Raw genomic sequence first — 22,900 nt, forward strand, 5'->3', positions numbered from 1 at the left:
AGTAGTGGAATTCTAGAAGGTAGTGGATGTGGACAACAAATTGACATGGCAGATGCTGTTTTCAGGTAGATTTATTATGTAGTGCACTATCAGAGGGTGGTGAATATCTGAACAAGTCTTTTGTCAATATCTTTGGATGGGGGAATTGGGAGAGATGAGAGAACCACTTTCAGCAAAACTGATGGCAAGAAATTGCAAGCCTCCCCATCCATCTGTGATGCTAAGGCATAACATGATAGGTATTACAAAATGTTTGGGTCATTACAAGTGGGGCTTCTCTGCATTACTGTCATAGAGTTCTTGAATCTATTTTTTTTTGTGTCAGGTCGATTTGTGAAAGGCCAAAATCCATAAACTTGAATCAGATCACAAAGTTCTATCACTACAGAGATGAAATAAACTCCTGAAAAAAGAGGTGGAAATGACTGAAAATGTTGAAGCTACAATATTGCTAAGAGGATAATTGATTTTTCTTGTTGAAAATAGACCTATGCAACTATGGATAACCTAAATAAAATACCGAATCTAAAATAAAAACCCAATCCTCATCCATATGGCCACTTTATGACCACAATCAATGCACTCAGTCATTCATTTAATTTAATTTATAAATTAAGGTAAGATATAATTATAGCATGTGTGAATGTAAAACGTTTAATATTATCATTAATACCTTTATTTCAGATTCAATGTTCCACCAAAAGAACCTTACACAAAAGATGCTGGTAATAAGACCACAATCAATACACTGAATCAATCAATCTATGCATTAAGGTAAAATGTACAATCCACTTATTGCCTGGCTAAGAGGGCACTAGTAGACATCCATTACAATGTGGGCTGTAAGGTTGTAAGGCTGAAAGCCAGAAATAGTTGTTATATAACAACACAAGGGGTAATATGACATCTACTAGTGCCCGAATAAGGCAAGGCAATAAGTGCTTTATAACATATCACATTCTCAGGCACAGACATGTATTCTTTTTCATAACCAAAGCAAATCCCTGATACGACTTCCATGCTACATGAATATCGCCCTAGGGAAAACAGAATGCGACTAGTGCCCCTATATGCAAATTTTATTAGATGTATTGTACCATAGTATGTGTACAGTTACATAAATAATTGCTTACTAACAGATCTTTCAGTACTGTTCAGGGTATATGGTATTATGGCTAAGTCATTACATCTAACAAAACATTTGCAAGAAAAACTTTCCAGTTACAGCTTGTATAGCTTAAAGTGTTGGAGAAATTGTAATCAGAAAGACATCAGTGACAGTTCAAATGTACAACTTTAACCAATAGTTACAACATACAATCCTTGTTCTATATTTTGCTCTTTTGGCAGGTATAGCTCACTGAAAACACCTGCAAACAAAACCAAATTTGTACAAGACATGAAAGAAGCTATTCAAGATGGGTTCATTTGGATCCCTGATTTCTCCTTACCTTGGATAACACCTGCAAGTAAAACAGCCTACTCTTTGCTGAGAAAGACTGGTTTCAAAATGGTCTTTATGCACCCTGATCATGTCCGAGCAATCAACAATGTTTGGAAACCTTGGGGAGTTACAGGACGTCTATCAACTGGTAAGTTGTACTTTATGCCATAATTCATAAATGGACACCATTGCTACCACCAAACTAGAGAGAGTATACAGTTTCAATTAAGCAACACACTATGTTTTTACACCTCACACATTTTCCTTATGAATTACACACTGTTGTCAGACAAAATACAAACATTGATAGTGTGCCTGCAATTCACTGAGTAACTTATTAGATCAATATCACTGTCGGTTGAATCAAGGAAGGAAATTAAAACTCTAATTTACCTTCATTGGTTAGCAGTCGGTCACTGTTGCTGCTTGGGACTTGGCAAGCATGCATATGCATTGGATGAACAGTGAATATTCATGACTCCTAACTGCCTTCAGATAGATTTAGTCATAAATATTGTGTAGTGTAGATTCAATATTTTAACTTTTCCACTTTTTTTCCAGGGTTTTACTTCATCAGTGTGGCGATAGAGCTTTGTGATAACATTCAAGTGTATGGATTTTGGCCTTTCAAGAATGGACCTGACAATACGACAGTTCATTATCACTATTACAATAACGTGACATCTAATGACCATGACTTTTCACGCGAGTTCTTAATGATATTTGAACTTCATCAACTTGGGGTGCTAAAGTTGACAGATGAACCATGTAAATATAAAAAATAGCGCAAATATTGCGTTCTCACACAACTTCATGTTCAGGGCAATGATAGATAATCATTTTTTGAAGATTTAAAGTTGTAACCAAAACAAAATTTTCATACTTAATTTCCATCATAATAATCCAGCCATCCTATGTTGCAACTGTACTTAATCAAGACAATTATAGCAACATCCTAATCAAACTTTAAAGTGATGTGTCTACAACAAGATTTTGTACTTCTTTATTTTTCAAAATCAACTTGGAACCAAGTCATACCAATGTAACAGGTTTAACTTTCTTGGTTGTCTCATTGTAATATTTTAAATGCCAGCTACATTCAGTTTATATGGGTAGGTGATGAAACAGCTGTCTTACAACATATTATATAATCAAGTCATAAACCAAACTGGCCATGCTACACACTTTACCACCAGCGGAAATAGTAAAGTAAACATTTATAGCTAATTAACAATGTACTGTTCTCACTGTGTCAGCTATTAATGAGGACAAATCTATACATTCTCAACAAAGTTAAGCTCAATCTACTGGGTAATTTCAAAGTTGAAGATTTTTGAGGAAAAGCAATGATATAGCATAACACTTCTAGAAACATCTAACCAAGTTTCAGACTCACTCACTTAGTACTTTTTTGAGATTTTGAGTTTTTGACCAAAATTCACATTTTACACCTAAATTCAATATCACTGATGAGATCATTATGTGCTTAATATTTCTTCACCTATACATCCCTATCAAATTTTAGTCCAATCTGCTTTGTAGTTTTGGACTTTTGACCAAAGACACATTTTTAGCCCTAATTTGCATATCACTGATGGCTCATCATGTTATCAACAATTCTTAGTACAGACACCCTGAAGAATGTTTCACCCAAATATCAGCCCAATCTGCCCAGTAGGTTTTAAGTTCTGGCCATTGCTAAGGGCATGGACATGGTTACTAGGGCCAATTGGGTCAAAATGTTTTGAACAAAATTTGCAAAATAACACTTTCAGAAACATCTCACAAAGTTTCAGACTCATCGACCAAGTACTTTTTGAAATATAAGTTTTTGGCAAAAAATGAACATTTTTACACCTAATTTGCATATTACTCATGGATTCGTTGTATCCTTAATATCTCTTCATCCATACATCCCTAAATACATTCCCATTAAATTTCAGCCCAATCTGCCCAGTCATTTTGGAATTATAGATTTTTCACCCAAAAGACACATTTTTAGCCCTAATTTGCATATCACTAATGGGACCACCATATCATGAAGAATTCTTAGTAAAAACACCCTGAAGAATATTTCACTCAAATTTCAGCCCAATCTGCCCAGTAGTTTTTGAGTTTAAGTTTTTTGACCAAAAATCACATTTTTTGACCCAAATCACAAACTGGTGGTAAGATCATTTTGATTTGAACAATTTCCCAACTTGACATCCAAGGTAATGGACCCACCAAATATGGCAATCGGTTTAGAGGTCTTTGACTTTAAGTTGTTTACACACACACAAACAAGCACACAGACAGACAGATGCCAGGTGATCCCTACTGAACCTCAGTTCAGTTGTGCTAATAAAGATAAAGTAGATATTATTACTAAACGTCTCTTTATATCTCTTCTAGTTTTTTGTTGCATCTACTCCACATTATCGGGTTCTGTACCTGCATGCTTGCCTGTGTGTGTGCGTGCACCTTCATATCTCAATATCGCAATTTCAACCAAACTTGGCACAAAGGTAACATGCTATATGAGACATATGCACGTGACTTTGTTTTGTGACTGAATCAAATACGGCCATTTGGCGGCCATATTTGTTGTATGTGCGTTCACCCTCATCTCTCTGGCATGCACCAACTGATTTTAACCAAAACTGGCACAAAGGTAACATGATATGTGAGACATATGCTTGTGAAATATTCTCAGAAGTAAACCATAACACAAGATATGTTTTCAGAAGCCTGACTGTTTATTTGTATACGTACAAAATAAAAACACAAAAGTAGGAAGCCATATACATCTTACATGCTACTCCAAATCATAATTACAATTTAGTTAATGTTTCTTCTCCAAAGAATTGCATACTTTAGGTATTTACGTATGGAGAGATGGTTTCAGATCATTCAAAAAGAACCCAACATAACGTCTACTAATAGATGTTGCATAAATGGTTGTTTAACTAGGAAGTGTATATCAAATATGGCAGACTGAGACATACATATTCTCAACAAGTTCACTCACGGTTGTCAAACTTCATAGGATAAGCACACATTGATAATACCAACAATGGAACATTTGCATGAATTCCCTGAACTTTCATACATTTTAGTGTATGTGAACTAGGCTGCAAGATACAGTTGTTGCAACATTCCAATTCATTTGAAAGTTTATGTGCATGCAGTGAATTACCCCAAATTCTGGTTGAAAAACAAACAATTACATGTTTTGGCCACTAGAAGTGCTACTTCAAAGCAAGACAGTGATGCCATGATAGTTGATTACTGTAGGCCTCTTTTGGAAAAATCATTTGACAGTGTTTCAGAAGTGAAGTCAATGGTTGAGCTCAGCTAGTCAGAAGTTTTGTTAATGGGATGTAACTTTACGGATTCAAAGGGTTATTTTATGCATTTTGATTCCTTATAAGTTATACTGCCATATGGTTGGTTGTCAATGACTGAAGTGTTAGCCCTCATAATCTCTAATCTGCAATGCCATCTTACAACACTTCTTTCAAAAATGGCTGCAATGTTGGTAACCAGAATATGCCATATTATAGGAGTAGGCCAATCACTATATCTTACAGCTTGTTACAAACATGTATCTTCATTAGACTTGGTCTGAATAACACTTATCCTGATGTGAGTTTGCATTTGTTGGTTCACGTACAATACTGAACAAAATGGCCATGCATTGACATTTAAAGACCTAAACAAGTACATTTACATTGGTCACAGGTGCACTATTTTTTACTGTGCTTCCAAGAATTGCAATACTCATCTTGCGTGAACTTGTATTTGGAATGTAGCCGTGGGCTGTGAATTTAATATCTATGTAAACTTCAAAAGGGATACAGAATGAATTCATTCTATATACTGTGCTGAGACAATTATCAATTCTAAATCTACACCTAAACAATGCACACTAATAAATAAACCTAGGGGGTCCATTTACACTGGATAAGTTAAATCATTCCATTCCCGTGGTAGGTGCAGGTGTGCCAGCTCCTTCGCCTCCTGATGCTTTCTTTGTACCAGATACAATATCATCTATACGTAACAGCAACATTGCAGTCTGGAAAAAAACAGAGCAAAATGCTTATAGGTTGTTTTCGACATCTTGTAAACACCATACACTTCAATCTTTCACATTCTTGATGCAGTAGTAGCAGTATTTGTATTGTCTACTGTTTTACACACTAGGACTACAAATGTATCCTTACCTCCATAGCTGTTTTGTAGGTCTGTACTTTGACAGCAAACGGCTCCCATACACCCAACTCATTCATGTCAGCCAGTGTTCCCTTCTCTCCATCAATACCCCAGGTAGTGTTCCCAGATTGTGTGTGCTTGGCCTGTCAAAGCAATACAAGGAAAACATATTTAAAGTCTGCCAGATCTGAATCTTGAGGGACTGTACAGCCCCATTTATCTTTTATCCCAACAATCCATTACATGGTCATCCAAACGAAAAACATTGTTACCTATGATACTATATCATTGCCAGTTGACGTGAAACAAAATTGTCACCAGCCTCAACAAACATCTTGTTATTAAATATAGCTACATTTTATTGTCATGTGCTACAAAAAATATTTCTATTACACCACTTTTCATCATCTGGTATGACAAAAAACTTACCAACATTGCTACATTGTTTTCCTGTGTGCTACCATTGGCTTAACCTGTCATCACCTAATCATATTGGCTTAGCCTGTCATCACCTAATCATATACTAGTACATTGCAACAATGTATAGTTATTCAAGCTAGTCAATGGATTTAAATATATAACTGTTACAACTGTATGTCAATTTTTTGATAAGATGAATACCTGATATCTACTTACCCTTAGAGTTGTTAGAGTACGTACTGTGTTACCACCACAGTTCTGTACAAGAGTTCTTGGAACAAACACTAGACATTTTACTCACCCTGAGAGCTGTTAGTGTACATATTGTGTTACCATCACAGTTCTGTACAAGTTCTTGGAATAAATACTAGACATTTTACTACTTACCCTGAGAGCTGTTAGAGTACGTATTGTGTTACCACCACAGTTCTGTATGAGAGTTCTTGGAATAACCTCTAATGCTTTACTGATAGCTTTGTATGGCCACTGTTCAACACCGGTAATACTCTTGGCTTTCTCATTTAATGTCTGCAAGGTGGAAATTTCATTATTATAAGTTTAACAGTTGGATACATGGCAGGGCATCCAATATTAACTAAAGAAACCAAACCAAAACAACACTATGCGATACACCATGTTTTTGAACAAGCGACCTATCGGTCAGAATAGCTCCGCTGCTTTTTTTTTAATTTAATTTTTTATTTTGGTGACATGTAGAAGTGGTTCAGGTCTTCACTATGCAGTTTTGTTTTAGCGATGCAATAAAGTGGTTAGTGGTTTCATATGATGTCTCACTATAAAACACATTTTACACAGAAGTTGGTAATGTATTGTACTTTTATACCATAGTCACCATTTTATAACAAAAATCTACTGTTATGAAAAATTGCACAAAATCTCAGAAAAAAATGACTGGGAAATGCACACAAGAAAAAGAAAAAAAGAGGATTTTGAGGTTGGCTATAAATAATTCCAGTGTCTTACAGCTGTAACCCTGGAAAATTTTAATGATGAATGAAATAAACTAGGGATCTAAAATAATTTTGAGGCAATTTGAATTTCAATTTTCTAACAAATTTACAAAGTCAACAACATTCAACTTGTACTAGTTGTGGTAGATATATATAGGGAAGAAATGTATTAATCGCCATCTTAGTTTCCGTACGGCGACAATCTCAAGTACCCGGAAGAGAGTCATTCTCAGCCATACGTTACAGTGGTAACACTCGTTCATGTTCGGTTACCTTTCACAAAGAAAACACAACGAAATGGTTGAAATGATCTTTTTTTTTATTTCTTTTCATCACAACAACAAAATCTGCGTGATTGATCAAAAGTGTTGTAAACTAAACCAGAAAGAATTATCGGACTGGCTAAACTTCCCGATGAACTGGAGTAAGGTCCTACTACTTCCAAGTAAGCCTCGATAGTACTATAGTACGTGAGAAAATCGTCTCAAACTAGCGATACAACTTTCAAAATATAACTTGACATGTCTTCATTTGTTAGAGTTATACAATTCAAGACGGGTTTTCACTCGAAAACAACAATTCTGTGAATAATGACACTCTGAACGCAGCGATTTCTCGGACGATGTTACCACTGTAACGTATGGCTGACAACGACTTGCTTCCGGGTTAGTCCCTCGTGCATACGGGTGGATTGTCGGCGATTAATACATACATCGTCTGATATTTTAATTCACAGTGTTTCTTGTGACCGGCGCCTGTCAGCAGACTCTGCCATTTTTTTCATCATTCCATTGTATTTAAACCTTGTACTTGACATTTCGCAATATTTATAATTCTCAACAAAATACCTCAACATGCCTCACTTCGCTCGTACTCAAAGCAGCCCCGCGCGGTATGATCACTGACACTGATGACATGATGAGAGAGAACCTTTTCGGATTTACATGTAAAACGGGGAAAGATACGCAAAACATAATGCAAAGTCTGAAGCCAAATTAAAGTTGTAATTATTTTAATTATTTTTACTTGCCAAATATTTGCATTTTGGAAAGGCAAGACACGTTCATGTCGTTTAACTTTACATGTGAACTGTCGGCCATAACTTCAACCGCATGTCTGGCATGCCCTTCCTTACGCAAGTTGTCTGAATTCTGGTTCACTGTCATTCCAAATTGCACGACAATATAGAATTAACCACAAGTTACATGTTATCTGAAAACATCACACTTTTATAGTGGGTCTGAAGTGTGATTTTAGTGAGTACCAAGAACGTCCTGTGTTGATACTCAAGATACTTGCTGTGGAAAATCGCTCGGTCAAATGAGGTCACCTTCAGCTTCTGGTCGAATCAGGATAGAGTATGCAAATGAGGATGTTGCGGACTGATTTGAAGTTTACAACCCTGTTTCGAACAAACGCTTGTCATTTGGGCGCCCAATGCGTAGAATTATGACTATAGCACATATTACATTGCTTGTTTGACGTCAATAGTGTCTTTTGAAAAGTGGCAGTTTACTTAAAGTCTCGTCGACTGATTTCCAATATGGCGTCGGTCATTATGCTCATTAACATATTCATTTTTTTTTTCAAATTACAAAAAAAAAATCATAAAAAATAAAAATGAGGATGTGCTGACTTGAAATTAACAAATCTGAGTAAGCTACCCCCTGCGCATCAACACGCCAGATATCAAAGCAATCTAATAAGAGGTTTTCAAGGAGTTGATGAAAATGACATTTTATGAAAAAAAATCATAAAAAATTGAAAATGGCACAGATCAACTTGGCATGAACAAATCTGAATAGCCTCCCCCCAGGGAACATGCACACCAAATATCGAAGAATTCCGACTGTCACTTCCGGAGTAGATAGTAAAAATATAAAAGTTTGACGGACACCTATGATTCACTCTACTCTCTATACCTCAATACCCACCTATACCTAAAGCTACGCTTTCAGCTTTCGCTGACAGCGGAGCTAAAAAAGTAAAGCTAATTTTTTTTCACAAAAGCTTCTGTTGGTGGAGTGTCATCTTGAGTCAATTGTAAACCATCTAACAAAACATTCTCAATCTCTCACCTGGGCTACTGCCATTTCTGTGGCTCCACCACCTGGTACGAGTCTTGGTTCAACCATGACGTTACGAGCTACGTTCATGGCGTCTTGAAGGTTACGTTCTAGTTCATTCAGGATGTCTTTGCTGGCGCCACGCAGTAAGATTGTACATGCTTTAGGATCTTTACATTCAGTTACAAAACAGAAATACCTGCACGAGAAAACAAAATGGAATTAGCTTCTAAATACACCTAAAAAGAAACTCGGCTTCTGGCATCAGCCTGATTTACAGTACTCTATGACACTGGTTCTTCACTGTCCTGACCAATGACTTTGTCTGGGAGCAAGACTTGGGTATGCATAACCATTTAAGAATCTAATGAAACCTTTAACACATATATGGTGTTTGTCTGTAATGAGACATAAATGGAACAAATGACTCATTCCTTATGAAAATTTCTTTCTTCTTTAGAGGCTCAGTTCAAAATAGGACTAAAATTTTGGTGAGAAAAACATGTGTCTTGCAGAGCTAAAACAATCATTTGCCAAGAACAAAAGAATGATACAACATAACCCATGTGGCTCCACTGATAATATAACACTAATGCAAGAACCTGGCACTGAAACTCTGGCCTTTAAGTTAAGTCATTATATATACCGCTATCAAGTTATGTGAATATGTATATGCCCCTGAATTCTGTCCGTGTCGTAATGGCATTCTAAATTCAACTGCTGAAAACTTACTCGTCACCAATCTTCTGGATATCAAATAGGCCTGCTCCTGTTCCAATATCCTCCTCTTTCAATTCATCAGTACGGTTAACTATAGTTGCACCACATGCCCTGAAACGTCACACAACAAATACATGGTCATAAAGAGTGGATTTGGAGTTTAGTCATTTTTTACCTTTGTGCAAAATTTGAGTGAAATGTTTTTTTCACCTTTGCACCAAATTTGAGTGAAATAAGTTTTTTACCTTTGAGCTAAGTTTGAAAGAAAATGTTGCACAGATTAATATAGACAGGAGTTATGGAAAGTGGACTTGAAGTTTGTGATGTTGCATCTTTGTGTCAAATTTTAATGACATAAATTTGAGGATGTGAAACAATTCACATATTTACAGGGAGAAGCAATGGAAAGTGAATTTGAAGTGTTGTGTTCCATCATTGTGCAAAGTTTACATGGAGGAAAGAAGTATTTGTACAAAGTTCAGGAAAGACATCAAATGTTATTTTAATAGTCAATCAAATCTCAGAAAACACATTCATCAGATATCCATCACTCTCAAAACATCTTTCATCTTCGTCAAACATACATGCACACAAATGATTGCCAAACATTCTTTCCTGTGAACAATTCACTGTACACATACCTAGCAATTCTGTTGTTGTCTGACTTTCTGACTCTTCTAACAGCTGTGATGTTAGCCTTGACTAGGTAATGCTGGGCTAAATCAGATATACCCTTCTCTGTAAATACTACATCAGGTTTGAATCGGATGATGTCTTCACAGATCTTCTGTACATATTCCTCTTCCAGTTGAAGGATGCGTGAGAAATCTGTGTCTCTCATCAATTCTAAATTGGTCTACAAAAAATATGGAGAAATTTGGATATATAAATCAGAAACAATACCAAAATCGCACGAGTATATTGAGACATGTAATAATGTGCAATATTTATTTATAACAAATATTTAAACCAGAGTCAAATGCATAGGAGTTTAAGCATAAGTGTAATAGCATTTCCCAGGCCTTACTGTGTTATGGGGGGGGGGGGGGGGGGGGGGGGGGGATAATAATGTCAGCAAAACACTGGAGAAAGAATTCTAGAAGAAATAAGTGTTTACAAACCTGGCTTTCACCTTTCTTGTATTCAAGTGAGCAATCTAGAAGTACAATCTTGGGGTTTTCAATTCGTCGTTTCATACGTGGATGGGTAACATCTTTGTTAATCATAACACCACGAAGTACACAAGAATCATCAATAACGCCACCAGGAACCTATGGAAAATAACAACAAAGTAAAAGTTGAGGATTTTGACATGCATCTATAAACAAACAGGCACCAATGATGTTGAAGCATAATTGGCTATAGATTTATTACTAGCCATTTACTCAGTTTGTTGTCTAAATTACGCATGGTAAAAATTTATCAGATCATCTTAATAGGGAACTTGCAATCCAGACTGAGCATGCTCAGATGCAAAGGACTATGGGATTATCTGTGGTTATCGTAATACCTAATCTGGAGCTACTGACAAAATAAACCTCATACAATGGTCAGAGTAACTATGAATTGATTATTTGTGGTTACAAACAATATAACAATATTGTTTATAATACTATTTGGTTAGTATTTATTATCATATTTCCCATGATGCAGCATTCAACATGGCAGGTTTGCAAGTTCCCTATTGAAATGATATATCATCTAGACACCCTTAGGAACATCATTACAAACTATCGAAACTACACGTTTTGTGATTCTTACAGATTATTGACCAAAACTTCACATTTTGTACTTGTCAGGAATTTGGTTATGAGGTTACTGTGAGCAGTCATCTTATACATTCTTAGCAACATTCGAAAAAAAATATCAAAAAAATTTCCCAAAGCAAAATTCCCTTATGATCTGCATCGATGTAAATCCAGTACATTTGTCAGTTTGAATCTGACTGAACAATCAGTGTACACAAGTCGTGACCTTTTTGACTATGAAATACAATCAATACATGTTTTACCTTTTCAACTTTAGCATATCTTTTGATGTCAATTTCACGACGACCATTTTCTTCCAAAGCGACAGTTTTTGTGGCATCTAATGCTATTGATACAGCCATATCAGCCCTGTAAACAGAATCATGTACTTTTATGATAAAACGAATACATTAGTTTATCATCACCGCTACTCGTCAATCTAATAGCATCGTTATTGCATCATTGTGACTATTTCTACTTAAATCTTTTACCTTCATTGCCATTTTTCCTATGTACAAAATAAAACTTGTGAAAGGATCAAGTCATTGGGTGATGCACGAGTCTTTCCCACACTATAGACTTTCTTAACTCATCATTTGAAATGACATGTCATGATTGCAATGTGTCTGCTAGTACTGACAAAATTGTAAATTTTGGTCAAATTATGAAAAGCTTAAGTCTTGTGCAAGTCACCCAATATAAAGCACATGCAAGCACAAAATGTTTCACAAGAAATTGCTGTACATTGATGATGCTTTACATTCACTCAGAGGGCACAATGTTTTGTAGTCTGCAAGATGCACAATGACAGGGTGCCCTCATGTATCTGCCAACCCCTGCGTGCTGGTTTATAGGTATGGCATAACTTGTCATATCATACAGAGTGAGTAAAACTGAAAAGATAGTAATACATACCATTTATTAATAAACTTAGTTCCTATTGAACTATGCACTATCTTCTTCATTTCCTCAGTATCAGTGACATCAATGGTTTTACTGTAACAAGAGAATACTAGTCTATCAGTAATATACAACACTTTATGACAAGTAACATACCAGTACACAAATGTACTATCAAAGCTCTATTTCAAAGTTACTTAGAACATTTTTTTAAAAAGTTTTGTCAGATATGACTAATACACCTGCTGTGTATCAAATCTGCTATAGGTAAGCTTGTGTAATGTACATGTAGTTGTACATCTTATATTGCCAACAACGAATCTTGTATTCTCAGTTTCCTCTGAACAATAACACAATAAGTTCCCCATGGCACACCTGACTCAAATTCATAAAATAAACTTCTTTGCCCAGTAGATTTCCTGTGAGTCTTTCTTTTCCATTGTGATTGATCTATGATTCATTGTTCATCTGAAGATTCATCTATATCTGAACAAAAACAGCAGAGAGAGTTCACTTTTCAACTATGGTAATCAAGGCTTCGTTTACTAAGATAGACACGAACTAAAACCTTTGTTGGTCAGTGTGGTAGATTACACAAGTTGGTGATAGTGGTTCCTCTGTTGTGCAACTCTAATCACCCTGTGATCAAGATAGTGTAAACATTGGAAGTCCCAAAATAGTGCACTTTGAGTTTATGGAAGTAGCTTTCAGAAAGCTACCCTAAGGCCTACTGAGACGACCATAATTAAGCCAATCTATAACAGCTTATCATTACTGTATCAAATGTTGCGACAATAGTTTTAGTTTGTCTATCTTAGAAAACCGAAGCCTCAACTACCAGAGCAATATTTTCAAGTTTACAAAATAACCAATGCCTTTGCTATCTAGATTTCCTATGACTCAGCCATCATGGGATATAATTGGATATTGACTTTACCTGACTACATCTCTAGTAATATCTACAAGGTCTTCTAGTGCTTGTTTATAAGCTGATATAATCACTGTTGGGTGCATTTGTTGTTCCAGAAATGGTTGTGATACTGACATGAATTCACCAGCTGTGAAGCGAAGACACAAAATACAAAGTTATTCACTATCACATATCAACGATGCAAATGAAACAATCTTGATTCAGACATTTGAAAATAACAAAATACTGTACCATGCCCTGGCTTTCCATAGTTTCCAGCTACTGTTTGATACTCATGACAGTATAATTCATGAAAAATTGAAACATTTTCGAGCTCCACAGAACAAATGGTATAGATATGCATTGTTATGACCAACCAAGATATAAATCTCTAAATTTTAGTTTGAACATTTTCAACTTATGTGTGGTTTAATCCATATACTGGTAATCCTGTATTCTAGATTCAAGTCAGACTACCTGCATCATAATCAGCATCATCTCTCAGACAGAATAATGGGCATGGCATGTTCAGGATAAAAAACGTTAGACTTTCCACAATGCTACATCTGCAACTGTGCTAGCTATTGTCTACCATGAGAGTTACCATAGCCATAGATCAGCACCATGGACAGGCTAGCCCATGAATTGCTGAAATGTTGTTTTTTCCTGAATTCGCCCATTGTTTAGTTCCAATGCATATTCCTGTAGGATGTCGTGATGATGGATCAGCTTGATATCTACAGCCTCTTGAAGATGCACTTTTAAGCCAGACCTGACAAAACACAGCATATACATGTATGCATGCATACTCCTGCTGCCTTGATGAATCAACTTACCTAAAATAATAACAGATGTTGTTCCATCTCCTACTTCTTCATCTTGTGTTCTACTAATTTCAATCATAGACTTGGCAGCCGGATGCTGAACAGTGGTCTGAGATAATAAAACGATCAATGTGTCACATAGAGTATAAGCTGCTGTATTTTTTACAATTTTGGAACAATATTTGAGTAAACTTGCTTGTTATCCTTGCAACCTTTATTTGAAAATGACAACATAATATCAATAAAGCTAAAGCGAAAAAAAGTCATGGAACTGTGAACATCGTGAATGTTGAATTGTAGATTATGAACTAACACTTGTATGGTTTCCATGAACATTTACAGTCGTATAAAAATATACAGGACTCCTTTAGTCAAGAATCTTTGGCTAATATATTTATGTGCAATCGTCATGGGATTAAAATGTGATAAGTAACCATTTGACTAAAGAATATTTTCTTGAAGAAAATATTACTTCTGTATCTTTTTTTTCGTTCAAATCATACACCGCGTCTACACAGTATTCCAAGGTCTATGGGAGAAATGATGTATGAATGGATAAACAGTTACCTCTCTAAGGATTGCATTACCATCATTGGTCATGACAATACCACCCATTGGATCCATCAACATCTGAAAGACCAAACAACTTGTTTTTAGAACCTAGTACACAATGTTTGTACAACACCTAATCATGATGACTAACTTGTAGCCTTTACATCATAGACTGTGGCGCACTGTCTGTTTTTATGTAGTAAAAGTTTAAGTTAATGAATACCGCTATTTAAATGAAAGGTTCTACTCGTACTCATAGTAAAAAAATTGTGGATTTGCTTCCCAAAACACTTTTGACTCAGTGAGTTGAAATTTTCTTTTCTAAATATGAACCTATCGCCCATGAACATTCATCCTCATATTTCCATATGTTTAAACACTTACTGAGTCTAAAAGTTTGGTAACTGTACCATCGTTGCTATGTGCCCCCCCCCCCCCTCCCCTCCTCTCAAATAAACTGTCTTCATATCACAGGAAAATATTTCAATACCACATTAATACAACCCTCACCTTCATCATTGACCTTGGCCCTAGACATGTTCTGATTACGTCAGCAATTGTCTGTGGATAAATGATAAACAAGGACATTTTTATTTTAATCGTCAGATAAAGCCATCATTCTCCAACTTTTCACATTAGTAAAATTGTGAAATTGAATGTCATTGTCAGAGCCATGACTAATCACTACACTAGTCTACACTCATGAACTTTTTTACAATAAGAACATTTCATTATTTCATTTATTTGAGATTTACAACTTTGTTTTAACTGAAGTTTAGCGTTTAATATGCAGCACGTCATTAATCCACTCAATTTACAGTTAAATTGTCACAACTAATTTCTGAGAGAGCAAGCCCGTGCATGCGTATGAAAACCACGTGAAATTTGCTTGGATTCAAGATGGCGACCTACCTTAGCAGCATTCACGTTGCCGAGCTGAACTTTCCGACCGGACTCTCGCTTTGTGTTTTGATCTGCAAAGAAAACGAATAGGTTAGAAATCACAGGAATATCATGGACAGCAAAATTATTTCAATAAATTTGAATTTAATACTCACTAAGAACAACAATCGGTGCACTTCCAGGGCCCATCATCTTGATGACTTTCTAGAAAATGTGACAGTGAAAATATGCAGTATGTTGGGTAGTCAACTATAGTATGGCGGCGTTTAACAAGATTTCAATAATAAGCGTATTATTAACAATAGTATATATATTTCCTGAGAGAATCATATGACTTAACAAACATTATATGTGTGAGAGGGACAAAATTAACTCTGATGTACGTTAAAGGAAGAGATAAGTCATTACTATTTTATGGTTAGTTAGAGGGTCTTATTACTGTGTTTGTTTGTATGTGCTGAAGTAACCTCTCACCTCCAGATTCGACAGTGTTGTTGTACTTTAGCACTGTGTAGGGATAACCCCTTAAAATCGACACAAAACTGCTGAAATTACCGAAAATTACAAAACGGGTTGAAACAAAATGTCTGTCAACTATGCTGCAGGATTGTCCGATTACGAGAATAAAGGAAAGTGTGGTCTACCCGAGGTGAGATACATGTTCGTTCACTTCACACTGCGCAGTGCACTGACGATGGGTTGGGAAGAGTGTAGACGCGGTTTTCCTGCATGCCCAAATTGGTTATGAGAAGGGTGTACAATAAAATAACCAAATTACTTAGTTTTACCCAGACCCTGTACCCTCTTTCATGCTAAACATGCTAAAAATACCCTTTTCGAACTTTTGTACTGTCACAATATTTCAAATTCACTTACAAACTTGAGTAACACTCTCACTCTCAGTGGCTGGCGGTGTATTCCCGTATAGTTGTAGTGGCTTCAGGTCATCCCATGTATTTGCAGCCCAGGATTTGATAAGGCCACCTTATAATCATATTTATAGTTAGTTTCTGGAGAAGTGATAAACTTTCAAATGGAGATATGTCAAATAATGGCCATGTGCTGTGTCTGTTTTTTAATTATGCATTGCTCAAACAGTTGAAACTTGTATATGGAAATAAGATACAAAATATAAGTGTGGCCTTATCTACTATATTTCTGTTTCTACTATATCTATTTCTGTTTCTCATTACCCACTGATCTCCTTTCTTGAGTCTAACTAAACCATAACATTGCTGATGTTTACAGTCATGTAGCAAGGTGAAAATAATTATTTATGATGGAAATGATGGGCTTACTTGAGGAAGTCAAATGGTTCTCTGTATCCTTCTGCCTTTGACTGGAATTTCTAGGGTATCCAGACTACTAAAAATTATAATTATTAATCAAATGTATCGCCTAAATGTACACACATACACACACACACACACACACACACACACACACACATGCTAGGGTTTGTTCAACTGACTGACAAAACCGAACAATAACTTGAACAAGTTGACTTGCAATGAGGGTGTAACATCATTTTCTGGACATCCTTTGTGGGAAAATGGCAGATTTCAATTCCACTCAACATGCCTATTTTAGTATTTAGCTCAACTTCAAAGTCCCAAAACTTTAATATATTTGATTTTTATTTTAAAAAAATTCTAGTTGAGTGATTGAAAGGCAAAAATGTGCTTGGATGGACTTCTGCTTTTGATGAGAAACAAAACAATAACAGGGTCATCTTACTAGTAAGTGTTCTGTGTTTTTTTTCCCTCAGACATTTGATAATGAAGAAACTATAGAAGAGAAGGTACAGACACTGGCCAATATAATCAAAGATTGTAAACACTTAGTTGTACATACTGGTGCTGGTGTTAGTACGTCAGCTGGCATTCCTGATTTCAGGTAAATATGAATAAATGAATCAATCAAGAGTCATGTTGAATTATGATGGGTATATGGTTAGAGTGCAAGTTGCTGATTTAAAAGTTAGAGCCTTGTTTCTGCCATTTATTTCTGAATGGCTGGAGACTTTGAGCAAGTTTTGAACTACCCAGACTTGTCATTTGGGGCTCACACTTAATGGCTACATTTGTATACCCCGAAAGAGTCTGGGAAAATACATTAAAAAATGTATGTGACTTCCACTTTCAGTTAGGTTTCATGAATCATGTGAATAAGGCTGTGGATTGTGTTTGTAAAATTACATTATTTGAAATTAATAGGTACCTGTTGCTTTACACTGTTAAACATATGACACAGGTACTTGAATTGTCTGGGATTACACTCGATGTCTCATTCTTATCAGTGAACTTTACCATGATACATTCATCCTTACCAAAAGCGGAAGTCACACAAATTTTATTTACTGTTTCCCCAGACTTTTGACTAAATGAGAGCCCCCAGTCCCCCAACAATGAGAGTCTGGGGTAACCGAGATCAGTTTTGCAAGCCACTACTGTGCCACAAAATTATTGGTCCTGTACTGGTGTACTGGGACTACATTTGTTACAGGTTTGATTATAATGCATTTTACCATTATTGGTTTACAGGGGACCTAAAGGTGTATGGACACTTGAGAAGAAAGGAGAAACACCTAAACTTGATGTTACCTTTGATTCAGCAAGACCAACTAAAACACACATGGCATTGGTGGCATTAGAGAAAGCTGGCATTGTCAAATACTTAATTAGTCAAAATGTAGATGGTTTACATCTCCGATCAGGATTTCCAAGGTAAAAATTTACTTTGTTCCTTTGCGAGAAGTGATGTGCAAAATATATTTACATTATTACCTTCATGGTATCTATTTATACAGGAAAATTAATGTCATATTAGTGTATAGTCTACTCTTAGCATATGTTGAAGTTTGCCCAACCAAGTACAGGCTGAATCATTTGCCAAGATAAGATTACTATGGGGCAGTCAAGTGAATGAGCATTCCAAAATAAACATAAATGTGCATAGCAACCATGGTCATGCCCATAGTAACAATCATTCTTTTGCAAAGGTAATCATACTCCATAGTGATAGGTATGAATCAACCTGTGTAAGCTAAATGGTATCCTACCAACCACAGTCCCTCTAGTGATAGTGGGACTGTGTACCAACCAAATCTCCAAAAAATCACTTTGAATCTTTACATTTAGAATCTTCTGAGGACCTCAAAGAAGTGTTACAATACATCAGTACTTTAGCACTTATTTGAGCACTTTATTATAAGTATGCAGTTGTGCTATGTTGCCATTGGCACTAATATTAAATGAAAAAACAACAACAACAACAACCGACACTCGTGGTTTATAGTTCTATACATATTGTATGATCTCTTGTGTATTATATCTGTATGGGGGGTGGGGGGGGTGGGGGGTGGTATGTGAGTTTGGAGTTGACAATCAAATCCTATTGATATCAAACAATGCAATGATTTAGTTTTGAATTTTGAATTCACCTAGGAAAGTCAAAGTTGTGAAACACAGACACATACCTTGTTGATTTTCAACAGAGTGGGTTTTTTTCATTTCAGAGACCGGTTTTCTGAACTTCATGGGAATATGTTTATAGAAGAATGTGATAAATGTGGAAGGTAAGAAATTTCATAATTATCAGTTCAAATGTCAATTATGATGACAAGATCAAGCAAATAACATGTCTTGATCCTATTCCAGTCCATGTCCTTAGATTTGTTATCTGTGATTTGTAGCAGTCATACTGATCACCGTACTGTATGTATAGTCAGTACCTTCTGCTCAGTGACCAAAACAAGTGGGAAAAAATGGGTACAATTCCAATAATTTCAAAAGGGCATCATAAGTAGGTAAAATCTGCCTGAGTGCTCAAGTCACATTATTGGGGTTCCCTGCCAAAATGAAATACGAGAGATGGAAATTTCTAGTACATTTTTAAGTTGTACCTGCCCCCCCCCCCCCCCCCCCCCCGTTACCATGGTTAACCAACTGACTGCCTTTGAAAAAACCACCATAATGTTGTGCAGTAGTGAGTATTATCTGTATGAATTTAATTTCTCTAAACTTGTTACAGACAATATGTGAGAGACCAACCAGTACCAACCGTGGGACTAAAAGTAACTGGCAATCCTTGTACCTGGAGTAAATCTATGGGCAGATGCAGGTAGGAAACATAAATTGTATTTCAATGATAGACTATATCAGAACCCCATCACATGTGAGTCAGTGTAGCATACTCAGGGTATTCTGTGACCATTAGTGTCTCTCATTTTATGTAATACTGGACTCATTAACAATAGAAGTAATCAACTAGAGGAAATTGGTTTCTTTGTAATTACAGTAAGGTATTACTAGATTTAAAAATGAAAGCAAATACGTTTCATTTCACATGATGACATACATGATGATCACTGCAATGGACTTGTTAAAGCGCCAATAGCTATGAATGAAACTATTTTTTTATTTCATAAATTTGATGTTATAGTCACTAAAGCACATACTTTAACCAGTACAAAAGTCATATCTGTTCGTATAATCAAAGATATCTTTTGTTGTTTGTTTACAGGCAGTTTTAAATTCCTTTTACATTTGAAATCTTTGATTGATTTTCAGGGGTAGACTTCATGATGTTATACTGGATTGGGAAGACTCTCTTCCAAATAGAGATTTATATCTAGCTGATGAACATTCCAGGTATGGTATTCCCCTTTATCCTCAGATGTTAAAGCTGTACTACATGTAGCTGCAAATGGAATGGTTTTTTGTTCTTATTTTAAATGTTTTGTTAGGTACAATAACCTACTCGCATTATCATACACCAGTATTGTATAAACTGTGGATAAACATATTTTTGTAGCTGTATACACAATAAATCAAATCAAACTGATATTTGGGGCCGCACCCAAAAATCAGCGCCCTCAACGGCGATCATGATTTCAACCTGTTTCTGTACTGCTTATGGATAATATCAACCACTGATTAACATGTACAAAGTCTGATTATTGGTATTTTAACCATTTCCAGTGAATATATTGAGGTCATCTTAATGAAAAATTATACCCCAATTACACCAGTACAGTTTTAACATGGTGACAAATTCAAAACCAAGCTTTCTCTCAAGATTTCAACTTGCCACTACACTACCTAAAGATAATATTGACAACTAATTAACTGATATACAATGCCTTTTTTTATAAATGATTGACCAATTTTTAGAGAGCACATCTTTGGTTATTTGATAAAAAAAAAATCACAGTTGCAGCTCGTGCAGGTTTAAAGTAGCACGACAGACTGGGTTATAGACGTTTGAACTTGAGAGAAAATAACAACATAAGCCGTGATTACATTACTCGACCTATTTTTCCTTCAGAAAAGCTGATGTATCATTATGCCTTGGTACATCACTACAAATTATTCCAAGTGGCAATCTTCCTTTATTGACTAGGAAGGGAGGAGGGAAGCTGATCATCTGTAATCTTCAACCGACAAAACATGTAAGTACATTCTGTATTCATACCAATGTAGGAGAAACACTATGAAATAAAGACATTTTCACATGGAATGAGTCTTACGGAGTGATTTGAAAAGCTTTTTTCATTAGTGTGACACAGAATTATGAAGAAGTATGAAGTTGAAACTTAGTTTCTACCTTGCACTGAGTCAATGTTGTCTCATAGGAATCACCATTTAATCTTACACTGGCTTTAATCTGGCCTCTCATTTTCATTTCATAAGTGCAAACATCAACTACTGTTCAGAAAAAAACAAAGAATGACCCCTCTTTCTACATCTTCCCTGCATTACACATTTTCCCCTTTGTCTTATTGTTGTATATGTAAACCCAAATCTTTAAATCCCCCAGTCTGGGATTACTATTATCTTAAGTTATCAATGGTGGTATAAGGATTCAATAGGCTCATTCCAATGTACAGGATCAACTTTGCCAAAAAAAAGCTTTTTCACGCCCAAAGTTTACTCCTGATCTGACATTTGCCTTCAACATAGTATTTTTAACATTTCAGGACAAAAAGGCTGATCTGTTGATCCATGGTTATGTTGACGACATAATATCTCAGGTGATGCAAAAACTAGGACTGCCAATTCCAGACTATACAGGCCCAGCAGTGGTTCTGAAATCCCAGCATCCTGTCATAATTAAAGCTCCCTTCAAAGAACCTCGCATTGTGGTAGAATCAGTGCAACAAAGTGGGGGAAACAACGTCAGGAAAAACGAAGGGAGTTGTGAAGGAAAATTGAGAAATACGAAAATTGAAGAAAATGTGAATGATGGTAGAAGTGATGTGAACAGTGCCCAGAGGAATGCTGAAGTTGATAGTAATCAAACTCAAAATACAGAGAAAAGAACAGCAGTGCATCCAAGAGAAAGTAAAAATGAAAATGTTACGAGTAGAACTGAGAGCACGGAAAGAAATCATATCTCAGGAAACAAAAAGCAAGATAGTGTTGTAACATGTCAGGATTCTGTAGATGGTGGTAGTAGTGGAAGTTATAACAATGAGAAATCCATTCCAAAAAGAAGTATTGAAGTTGACCAGATTGATTGTGATGAACTTCACAGTACTCAGGATGGACCAAACAACACATTTCAAGATAATAGCCATATATTAGATATCAGTATTGAATCATGTCAACATCAAGATAAGAAACTGAAAACTGAAATCAGTTGATGTCGTCAAATATTTGTATTTTTGCCCCTCCTTATCATGAGTTAATTATGTAAAACCTGTCATTTGGAAAACCCAGGTGAACTCTTGTCGAAAATTTTATGTTTTCTGTTATGCTTTTTCATATCCTATCCTATCCTTCATGATTTCATTTAGCAGGAGGGTGTAGTTATCTCAAATAACATCTACTGTTTTCAGCATATGCATGCCTGGAGCCAGAGAGTAATGGTGAATTACATAGTAAGTGTGCCCTCAATGTTCAGAATGACATGAATGCTACATTTGTCCCTGTATTCAAGAGCACATGGAGGTCACATGACAAAGTAGTTTTGCTCCTCACACATATTGGTTCTGTGGTATGCACTTGATGTATAGTAAATTTGTGTTAAGTACCGTAATTGTTCTGATGTAAAATTATTTCAACTCTTCATGTTCTAACAATTAAATACAACTTTTTCTTATTTTATATATGGACAAGAAATTTTGTAATACTTTACTATTAAAAAGAAAACACCAAAGACATTTTCATTATTTTGGTATTAAAACTTTAATTGTTCCTCAGTGTACATTCTCAGAGTTGTTTGTTCTTACTTGCCCCTAAT

General features: G+C 35.8%; 3 protein-coding genes across 3 annotated transcripts; 2 read left to right on the plus strand and 1 right to left on the minus strand.

Moving 5' to 3' along the window:
• The first annotated feature begins 45 nt into the window (after nt 1–45).
• On the plus strand, nt 46–2,229 carry LOC144443007 (alpha-2,8-sialyltransferase 8F-like). The gene is made up of 4 exons (XM_078132381.1): nt 46–65; nt 685–774; nt 1,351–1,592; nt 2,006–2,229. The coding sequence occupies exons 1-4, from the start codon at nt 46–48 to the stop codon at nt 2,227–2,229; spliced, it is 576 nt and encodes a 191-aa protein (XP_077988507.1).
• A 1,932-nt stretch (nt 2,230–4,161) lies between these two features.
• Nucleotides 4,162–15,874, minus strand: LOC144443907 (T-complex protein 1 subunit gamma-like). The gene is made up of 15 exons (XM_078133511.1): nt 15,811–15,874; nt 15,665–15,726; nt 15,263–15,313; nt 14,768–14,830; nt 14,213–14,309; nt 13,404–13,524; nt 12,482–12,562; nt 11,830–11,935; nt 10,940–11,089; nt 10,460–10,674; nt 9,831–9,929; nt 9,111–9,297; nt 6,449–6,589; nt 5,653–5,784; nt 4,162–5,504 (listed from the first exon to the last, which is right to left on the minus strand). The coding sequence occupies exons 1-15, from the start codon at nt 15,845–15,847 to the stop codon at nt 5,400–5,402; spliced, it is 1,647 nt and encodes a 548-aa protein (XP_077989637.1). The 5' UTR covers nt 15,848–15,874; the 3' UTR covers nt 4,162–5,399.
• Nucleotides 15,875–16,142: 268 nt separating this feature from the next.
• LOC144443480 (NAD-dependent protein deacylase sirtuin-6-like) lies at nt 16,143–22,812 on the plus strand. The gene is made up of 8 exons (XM_078132967.1): nt 16,143–16,304; nt 17,424–17,551; nt 18,199–18,381; nt 19,173–19,232; nt 19,688–19,777; nt 20,227–20,307; nt 20,984–21,107; nt 21,636–22,812. The coding sequence occupies exons 1-8, from the start codon at nt 16,239–16,241 to the stop codon at nt 22,299–22,301; spliced, it is 1,398 nt and encodes a 465-aa protein (XP_077989093.1). The 5' UTR covers nt 16,143–16,238; the 3' UTR covers nt 22,302–22,812.
• The last annotated feature ends 88 nt before the right edge of the window (nt 22,813–22,900 follow it).

Source organism: Glandiceps talaboti, chromosome 12, assembly GCF_964340395.1.
Source record: "Glandiceps talaboti chromosome 12, keGlaTala1.1, whole genome shotgun sequence".
In the NCBI taxonomy this organism is placed as follows: domain Eukaryota; kingdom Metazoa; phylum Hemichordata; class Enteropneusta; family Spengelidae; genus Glandiceps; species Glandiceps talaboti.

Coding starts and splice junctions, on each gene's coding strand:
- LOC144443480 (XM_078132967.1), top strand. CDS start 16,239: ATGTCTGTCAACTATGCTGCAGGATTGTCCGATTACGAGAATAAAGGA. Junction 17,552..18,198: donor GCTGGCATTCCTGATTTCAG/GTAAATATGAAT, acceptor ATTGGTTTACAG/GGGACCTAAAGGTGTATGGA. Junction 19,778..20,226: donor AAATCTATGGGCAGATGCAG/GTAGGAAACATA, acceptor ATTGATTTTCAG/GGGTAGACTTCATGATGTTA.
- LOC144443007 (XM_078132381.1), top strand. CDS start 46: ATGGCAGATGCTGTTTTCAG. Junction 66..684: donor ATGGCAGATGCTGTTTTCAG/GTAGATTTATTA, acceptor CCTTTATTTCAG/ATTCAATGTTCCACCAAAAG. Junction 775..1,350: donor CAATCAATCTATGCATTAAG/GTAAAATGTACA, acceptor CTCTTTTGGCAG/GTATAGCTCACTGAAAACAC.
- LOC144443907 (XM_078133511.1), bottom strand. CDS start 15,847: ATGATGGGCCCTGGAAGTGCACCGATTGTTGTTCTTA. Junction 9,930..10,459: donor GACAACAACAGAATTGCTAG/GTATGTGTACAG, acceptor GTGACGTTTCAG/GGCATGTGGTGCAACTATAG. Junction 5,505..5,652: donor CCTACAAAACAGCTATGGAG/GTAAGGATACAT, acceptor GTTTTTTTCCAG/ACTGCAATGTTGCTGTTACG.